At 39.8% G+C, this 9,207-nt stretch overlaps 1 protein-coding gene across 2 annotated transcripts; it reads right to left on the reverse strand.

Annotated features, from left to right (window-relative positions):
* Positions 1-7,325: 7,325 nt before the first annotated feature.
* On the reverse strand, positions 7,326-9,176 carry LOC133622893 (progonadoliberin-1-like). Of its 2 annotated transcripts, none has more exons than XM_072914279.1 (4): positions 7,875-9,176; positions 7,646-7,778; positions 7,484-7,582; positions 7,326-7,399 (listed from the first exon to the last, which is right to left on the reverse strand). In XM_072914279.1, exons 2-4 carry the CDS (start codon positions 7,769-7,771, stop codon positions 7,349-7,351), a joined length of 276 nt encoding a protein of 91 aa, XP_072770380.1. In that variant the 5' UTR covers positions 7,772-7,778; positions 7,875-9,176; the 3' UTR covers positions 7,326-7,348. The 2 variants fall into 2 exon arrangements, with proteins under 2 accessions (XP_072770380.1, XP_061841712.1); XM_061985728.2 differs by having other exon boundaries at positions 7,646-7,783.
* Positions 9,177-9,207: the final 31 nt, after the last annotated feature.

Raw genomic sequence — 9,207 nt, forward strand, 5'->3', positions numbered from 1 at the left:
GCTCAGGACGGGTGTCAGTTCATCCATTGTCTCCTGGATCACTGATGACTTGTCTGACAGGCCCCAGTTTGTGCGACTAGGGAGCTCCCTGTGGGATACTGTGGTCAGTGGTGTAGGTGCTCCGCAGGGGACCGTCCTGTCTCCTTTCCTGTTCACCCTGTACACCTCAGACTTCCAGTACAGTTCCAGGTCCTGCCACCTGCAGAAATACTCTGACGACTCTGCTGTGGTCGGGTGTATCAGAGAGGGACAGGAATTGGAGTACAGGACACTGATCGCTGACTTTGTGGAGTGGTCTCAGGCCAACCGTCTGGTCCTTAATGTGGACAAGACCAAGGAGCTGGTCATCAACTTCAGGAAGAGAGTGACCCCGGTGGAGCCCATCAAGATCCAGGGCCGGGAGGTGGCAGTAGTGGAGCAGTACAAGTACCTGGGAGTCCACTTGAACAGCAGACTGGACTGGAAGGACAACTGCAAAGCTGTTTACAAGAAGGGCATGAGCAGACTCTTTTTCCTGAGGAAGCTTAGGTCCTTCAATGTGTGTTGGAGATCTTTTATCAGTCTGTTGTGGCCAGTGCCCTGTACTTTGCAGTGGTTTGTTGGGGGAGCAGTACCAGCAAAAGGGACTCAAACCGGACTGATAAACTGATCCGGAAAGTTGGCCAAACTATTGGCACGCAGTTGGAGGCGTTTGTGTCAGTGAGGGACAGGAGGACAAAGTAAAGTGTTTGTGTCAGTGAGGGACAGGAGGACACTGGACAAACTGCTGGCCATCATGGACAATCCTGCCCACCCACTCCACCTGACAATTAAGGGACAGCGGAGTTCATACTCCAACAGGCTCCTTCAACTTCCTTCCCGCACTGTGCGATTCAAGAAGTCCTTCATTCCACACTCCATCCAGCTGTATAAAACACTGGCCATACAGCAATAGATGACATCTGCCTATTACCTGACACCTGACATGTTAGCTGCTTCTCTTTCTTTATTTTCTATTTCCTGCTAGATCTACTCTCTATTTTATGCTGCTGCTGTCACACATATATATATATATACATATATGTGGGCTTTGTACCGAGGATGTCGTTGTGGCTTGTGCAGCCCTTTGAGACACTTGTGATTTAGGGCTATATAAATAAAGATTGATTGATTGATTGATTGATTGACATATACTGTAATATTGTACATGCTCATTGTTATATATTGTATATATGTTATAGACATAATATAATATATCTGTATATATAATATACTGTACACATATTATGTATATATGTTATATTTTATATCACTATATTTAGTCTATTTATACCTGCATTGTCCTTTCCATCCTTACACTTTCCATCATTGTAACTGAGTTACTGTGTGGAACAATTTCACTTGTGGATCATTCAAGTTTGTCTAAGTCTAAGTTTCTTCTTCTTCTGTAAAGCACTTTGTGTTGCCACTTGACTGTGCATGAACATGACCTTTCTTTGATCTATTGATACAAGAAGTGTTTTCAAATAGGTGTGATGTATGATGATGTACCCATAAGTTCATCATTTCATGAAAAATAGGAGACATGATTTTGTTGGACAAATGTAAAGTTGTTTGTCTGATCTTCAGCGTGTTAGTCAGTAAAAGATGTAATATCATAGTGTTGATGTTATAAAGTATCATCAAGTGATGCACAGCAGGAAGAAATGTACACTGATATAAAGATGCAGGTGAACATTCCTTCTTTGAAAGTATGAGTTGTGGGTACAACAGGGTGTTCATCTTTGAACAAAACAAGCTCATTATGTTTGTTTGGGTTGAAATAAGCTCAAACAAATGATTTGTTACCAAAATGAGTAGCTCTCGGCCATTTTCATTTGGGCCAAGTAGCACTCGCAAGACAAATAGTTGGAGGACGCCTGCTGATACACACCCTCTTCAATTGGACTTCTTTTCTTCACCCACCATAGCTACAAATATTCATTATACAGTGGAAGCCACTTATGTTAGACATGCTTGATGTTTGCAACAACTTACCAAGTCCCAGTCCACCATGTTATTAGCATTACTATTTAGTAGCTGCATAAGTCCACATACAGTACATTGTCCACTACATGTTATTATCATTACTATTTAGTAGCTGCATAAGTCCACATACAGTACATTGTCCACTACATGTTATTATCATTACTATTTAGTAGCTGCATAAGTCCACTACATGTTATTATATTATTATTATTTATCATTATTATTATTATTATTGAGGTGGAGCAAACCTCTGCAGTCTTACACATCCTATTGGCAGATATTATTATTATTATTATTATTATTATTATTATTATTGAGGTGGAGCAAACCTCTGCAGTCTTACACATCATATTGGCAGATATACAAGCTTGCATTTTGGGACTTTAAAGCAGAATGATGTTTCTGCAACAACACTTCTAGCACATTATAGATGATATCAATGCCCAACCAAGATGGAAAAGCATGTCATAATGATGGCTGTGTGCTGATAATTGTATGCTGATGTAGAAGAAATGGACAAATAAAAGTTTGCTTGTTAGATGAGGAGATGATAGCCTGCTAGTTTGTCTATTAAATGGAGGAAACTGATAGCTCACTTGTAAATCCATTCTCATATTGCTTTAAAACCTAAAGACTAAAAGCGACAATTTGCTATTTGCCCGGGTGTCATTTGCCAGACTACGCCATGACAACCAGTTGCTAAGCAACCAGCCAAGGCCTAAGCAAGTTAGTGGTCCCAGGCAAAGTCCTGCTTCAGTCTTTGCATGTCTTAGTGGGATCCACGGGTGTTGCTGAGGGAACTTTTGTGAAGAGCCAAGAGCTGTTTTGTGTAGTCTTTATGCTAACTACCACTACAAAATAGGCAAATAAATCCAAATTGTATTATTTTGGTTTATTTGTATATGAAGCAAACATACAACTTGTCTTTTAGTAGTAAGTAAACAAACAAAGACTCCTAATTAGTCTATGCAGTAACATATTGTGTCATTTATACACCTATTATTTTGTACACATTATGAGGGACAAACTGTAAAAAAAATGGATTATTAATCTACTTGTTCATTCACTGTTAATATCTGCTTACTTACTTTCTATCTACACTTCTGTTAAAATGTAATAATCACTTAGTCTTCTCTTCTTTGATACTTGACATTAGTTTTGGATGATACCACACATTTAGGTATCAATATGATACCAAGTAGTTACAGGATCATACATTGGTCATATTCAAAGTCCTCATGTGTCCAGGGACGTATTTACTGACTTTATAAACATAATATGAATTTCAAAAAAACGAAAGAAGATGTTGTGATGCCAAAAAATATCGATGTAATCATAGTAGTATCGATTAGAGACTCTCCTGTACTTGGTATCATTACAGTGGATGTCAGGTGTAGATCCACCAATGGCGTTTGTTTACATTTTGACACCAGTGAGCGACGGTCTGTAGTGAAGCATGTTTAGCTATTCCTCATCCTGCAGTGATAATGGTACTTGTAATAAACATACTTTATTTGTCGCCATGGAGACCAGGATTAGTGATTTAGAAGTAGCTAAAACACTGTGGATGGACTATAGCCGCTAGCTAGCTAGCCATGTGTAAAAGCAGCTCTTCCTGAGGGTGTTTCGGTGTTATAACTTCACCTTTATCTTTACTTTTTACACCAAAATGCCTTTTCTGTCTACACACTGTGTCTGCTTGTAAGTACTCTGTGTGTGTGCGCTGCCCAACATGCTCCTCTGCTTGTAAAACCAACAATGTCACCACGTGACGACGACGGGAGCGTGGGGGGAGCGGTACTTTTCAGAGGTGGTATAGTACTGAATATGATTCATTAGTATCGCGGTACTATACTAATACAGATATAGCGTACAACCCTAGTTCTGGACCTAAAAATAATATATATATAAATAGATAAAATCCCCCACAAAATAGACAAAGTAGTGTCTTGATTTTGGGGACTGAAAATGTAGGCTTTTTTTTAACGAGTTTCAGCACATTTTGGAACGCCCACTTTTAAAGTTGGACGGGCCTTCATCGGCCTACAGAAGACAAGAGGCAGTTTTATATAACACAGTATGTGTTTTGGTACTATCTTCAACCCCAATCCAGAGATTTGTGTATAATATGTGAAGGAATGATCAAATATGTCTGGCAGGTTGTAGCAATACAAATAAAGAAGCTTACAAATGATGGCAATATGAGACAAGTATGGACAAAATGGGACAGACCAAGCGAGAGGAGTGTAATGTGAAGCCATCATTTGCATGACTTTGACTTCAAAGAAGAAGAGTTTTGGTCAAAGTTCGGATGAAAATAAATTTACATGCGATTCTAAAAATCAGGAGCACCCTCGAGTGTTGAAAGATGAGAACAAAGAGCAGAACCAGCACTCAAAAAAGAGAGCGAAAGCAGGTAAGTCCTCTTCTCCTGATGTTTTCCTCTAGATGCTTGAGGAACTGCTGAAAGAGCATGTGCAAACACATATGAACTGCTGAAAGAGCATGTGCAAACACTTATGAACTGCTGAAAGAGCATGTGCAAACACATACGAACTGCTGAAAGAGCATGTGCAAACACTTATGAACTGCTGAAAGAGCATGTGCAAACACATATGAACTGCAGAAAGAGCATGTGCAAACACTTATGAACTGCTGAAAGAGCATGTGCAAACACATATGAACTGCTGAAAGAGCATGTGCAAACACAAAATGCTGAAAGAGCATGTGCAAACACTTATGAACTGCTGAAAGAGCATGTGCAAACACATATGAACTGCTGAAAGAGCATGTGCAAACACATATGAACTGCTGAAAGAGCATGTGCAAACACATATGAACTGCTGAAAGAGCATGTGCAAACACATATGAACCGCTGAAAGAGCATGTGCAAACACATATGAACTGCTGAAAGAGCATGTGCAAACACATATGAACTGCTGAAAGAGCATGTGCAAACACTTATGAACTGCTGAAAGAGCATGTGCAAACACATGAACTGCTGAAAGAGCATGTGCAAACACTTATGAACTGCTGAAAGAGCATGTGCAAACACATACGAACTGCTGAAAGAGCATGTGCAAACACTTATGAACTGCTGAAAGAGCATGTTCAAACACATGAACTGCAGAAAGAGCATGTGCAAACACTTATGAACTGCTGAAAGAGCATGTGCAAACACATATGAACTGCTGAAAGAGCATGTGCAAACACAAAATGCTGAAAGAGCATGTGCAAACACATACGAACTGCTGAAAGAGCATGTGCAAACACTTATGAACTGCTGAAAGAGCATGTTCAAACACATATGAACTGCAGAAAGAGCATGTGCAAACACTTATGAACTGCTGAAAGAGCATGTGCAAACACATATGAACTGCTGAAAGAGCATGTGCAAACACAAAATGCTGAAAGAGCATGTGCAAACACTTATGAACTGCTGAAAGAGCATGTGCAAACACATGGTGTCCATGGAAGAGGAGATGGACAAGTAGGGAATTTCTTTTTTTGCTCATCTTGTTAACCATAACAATTTAAAGTAAGGTCATCTTGAACCAGGTGACAAAAACATACATTTAAAGTGATCAAAATCATCTTTTTTACACGTCTTTATCCACACCGTCTACGCGGTGAACTGGGCTCCAGTTCCGTAGATGACGTTACACCAAGAGGGGCGGCACATGTGGTCTGCCGCTCCAAGTACAGTTAGTTATTAACTTACACAAAAACTCATTAAGAATATGGGAAATGACTGCCACCTTCATTTTCAAGAGTAAGAAAATACATAAATGTCAGTTATCTGCATGCTGTGGCTCCTTTAAGTCATTTTCTGTCCGCTGTTTATTAACAGCACTGATAAAGAGTTGGAACTTTCCACTGAAGATAAGCACATTTGCTCCAGAAGTGCAAGCTGTATATCATGTGTCAGTAAATAATACCATAGCCTCATGCTTAACACACACGCTGTAAAATAATATTTGTGTTGGTTATTGATGTATGAACAAGCATTATTAGAAACCAGATAAGCAGGTATAACACAATAAATTAAACATGGTGGGCGGACACAACAGTGAGAGCAGCAAATAATTATTGCCTTGTAAATCAAACAAAGCAATAACTTGATTTAATTAAAAAAATAAATACAAAACAATTTTTTTATAGGTACATCAAAGAGGAGGAAATAGCAATAAAAAAAAATATGTGAATATAATGACATATGATATGTATTCTGTTAATATACGTATTACTGTCAAGTATCAGGTGATATGTATTCTATTGATGATTGACAACCACATTATCTGAGTGATGATAACAACTTTTGCTTCTTCCCGTTCCTTTTCGGACACACACCAAGTTTCCTTTTTTAAATTGCAGATGAAAATATTGTTTTAAAGATAGAATTGTTTCCATTATGTAGCCGGTTTGTTGTGTTCAAGCAACTTTATGCAGGACAGATGGCAAGTGAAAAACAAAAGACAAAGGAGTTATTTCAAGTGGTTTTCTACCGCCATCTAGTGGTTAGTCGCAAAATAATTACTTATGCATATGATTTCATTCTTAATGTATCAAATACAGTGCCTCGCTGTGTAGTTTTTCCAGCACATATTTGATAATGTTTCGTTAAAACACACACGTCTGCAAGAGGCTTTTCCCATCCAAAGATGATAAATGTAAGGATTAATGCCTTGTAAAAGAAGGGATGCTGACAAACTGAAATGAAGACAAATTGAATAAAATGTCTTACTTGCTCATTCATCTTGACAGCATGTGAGAAGGAGTGGGTGGGGTTGAGGTGGAGGGAGATGGATGGGGAAAGGTCTTACATCTGCCATCAAAGAAAGATCAAAAGATTAATAAAGCACAACATCAAACTGGGGGCAGAAATGTTCAAAAAGAAAAGAAAAGATGGATGAAGAGGCGAGTATGCACACTAACAAGTGGAAGACGGGCCAAAGAACAAACGCAGATGGGATTAGAATGGAGATAAACAGCGAGGAGAGTGAAGCGATGGAGAGATTAAGGAAGGAAATCAGACAAGATGAATGAAAGTGAGGCTCGGAAGACAAATTAAGGAAGATAAATTGAAGGTGGGAGCGGATCAATATCTGAAAGGTAGGAATGAAGAGTTTATTTGTCCACAGGCAGGAAAGTACATTTCTTCATCTCTCAGCCCCACAGACATAATAAAGACATTGACGTTTAAGATACATGGAACGTCTGTTTCAGACCCAAACACAAAACAGCAGTGTGAAGTCAATGTGTAAACCATTGGTTCCCAGACTGTACTGGAAATAAAAGAAAACACACTTATCCGCACATGCCAGTAAGACTGTTTAATCAATCAAATGATCTTAAAAGTCCTGCGTTCAGTTTTCCTGTCAGCCACATCTCCCTGAAAAGTAAGAAAGGCACGCTTGCTTGGATCTTTTACCAAGTGTTTGTTGACATTATCTAAGAATACAGCACATCAACTCACATGAAGTCCTTTCAGCCGGCAAATTGTGGCTAAAGCTGAGAACGCTCCAGAAGCCAAAACTCTGCAAGGCTTGTCCAGCTGCAGGAAGCCATTAGGCACCTTTAGAGGAAACAAACATATTGATCAGAGACATGGAGGGCTACAAAAATAAGAGCATCTTACATTGATCTGCTGGTCCAGTCCTCGCTTTCCTCCTGGGCTCAGTCCATAAGACCAGTGCTGACTGTGGCTCTGTGGGATCCATGCTTCCACAAGCAGCAGCCACAGGACCAGGACCCAGGGTTTCATGGCTACTCTGTACTAGCGTATGTATGATATTAGACTTCAGAATCACACACTCTCAAATACAACCATGTTTACCTGACTTGTAAGGCGGCTGCTCTCTGCTTACCTTGGTGAACCTGGAGTATTTTCCAAAGGCCTTCTTCCCTGTTATAGCCCATCGTTTCACTGCAGGGGCTCACAAAGTGGGATTAAGCACCATTATCAGTGACCTTCGAAGCAGGTAAAAGGATTATCGTGGTGGTAAACACAAACATTGGAGAAATAGGATCTCTAGAAGCTCTTGTATGGCTACAGAATATCAAACAGTCCGTTATTTTCCACTGTTTCTATGTACTAACTCACAATAATCAGTGTTTCTGAGGGGACTTTAATGTCATTCTGCCATTGAATTTGTTGTAATTTGCGTAATTGGCCATGATGCATGGAAAGCAAAACAATATGTATACAAACCATCTTTCTTTTTGTGTTTTCTAATGTCCCAATCAACATGAAGCCACCTACATGCTCCACGTTGACACGAGAATACTGCACACGCTTTCATTTTAGTCTCCAAAATTGTCTGATAATGACAGAAAAGATTCGCTGGACTTGTTCCTAGTGGCTATTTTGAAAAACTGTGTGGGTTCCCTCTGGGTACTCCGGCTTCCTCCCACCTCCAAAGACATGTACCTGGCAACATTAAATTGGCCCTATTGTGTGAATGTTGTCTGTCTATCTGTGTTGGCCCTGCGATGAGGTGGCGACTTGTCCAGGGTGTACCCCGCCTTCCGCCCGATTGTAGCTGAGATAGGCTCCAGCGCCCCCCGCGACCCCAAAGGGATTAAGCGGTAGAAAATGGATGGATGGATGGATGAATCTAGAGGGGTCTGAAAAGCGCTAAATTGACAAGACATTCTGTGTTGAAGCAGTTATGACGCCACCTACTGGACAGAGTTACAACGACAAGCTACATTGACACCTGTCCCATTATAATGGCTTTGTGTTCATGGCAAAAGGAATTTGTGGCCTTTTGAATTTATCCGTGGAAGGCAATCACAAATGAACACATTAGTGCTGTCAAATTATAGCTTTTTTTTTTTTTTTAAATTAGATTAATCACACGTCTGCATTTCAATGGATCATGATTAGGTCATTACTCGCTTGCATAATTTAAATGTACTTAAAATAGCCCAATATTTGGACACAAATACAGTTTCATTGTCACGATGTCATCAAGGAACATGTCAACATTTATTTGCTCAACATTTGGTGACGGTTTTAGCTAACATCCCATCTTATGTGGGCTCTGTACCGAGGATGTCGTTGTGGCTTGTGCAGCCCTTTGAGACACTTGTGATTTAGGGCTATATAAATAAACATTGATTGATTGATTGATCTTGGTATGCATTGACCTGATCAATGACCGTATAAAAACCAAAATAAATTGTGATTAATCTCCA

The sequence above is a fragment of the Nerophis lumbriciformis genome, linkage group LG12, assembly GCF_033978685.3.
Source record: "Nerophis lumbriciformis linkage group LG12, RoL_Nlum_v2.1, whole genome shotgun sequence".
In the NCBI taxonomy this organism is placed as follows: Eukaryota; Metazoa; Chordata; class Actinopteri; order Syngnathiformes; family Syngnathidae; genus Nerophis; species Nerophis lumbriciformis.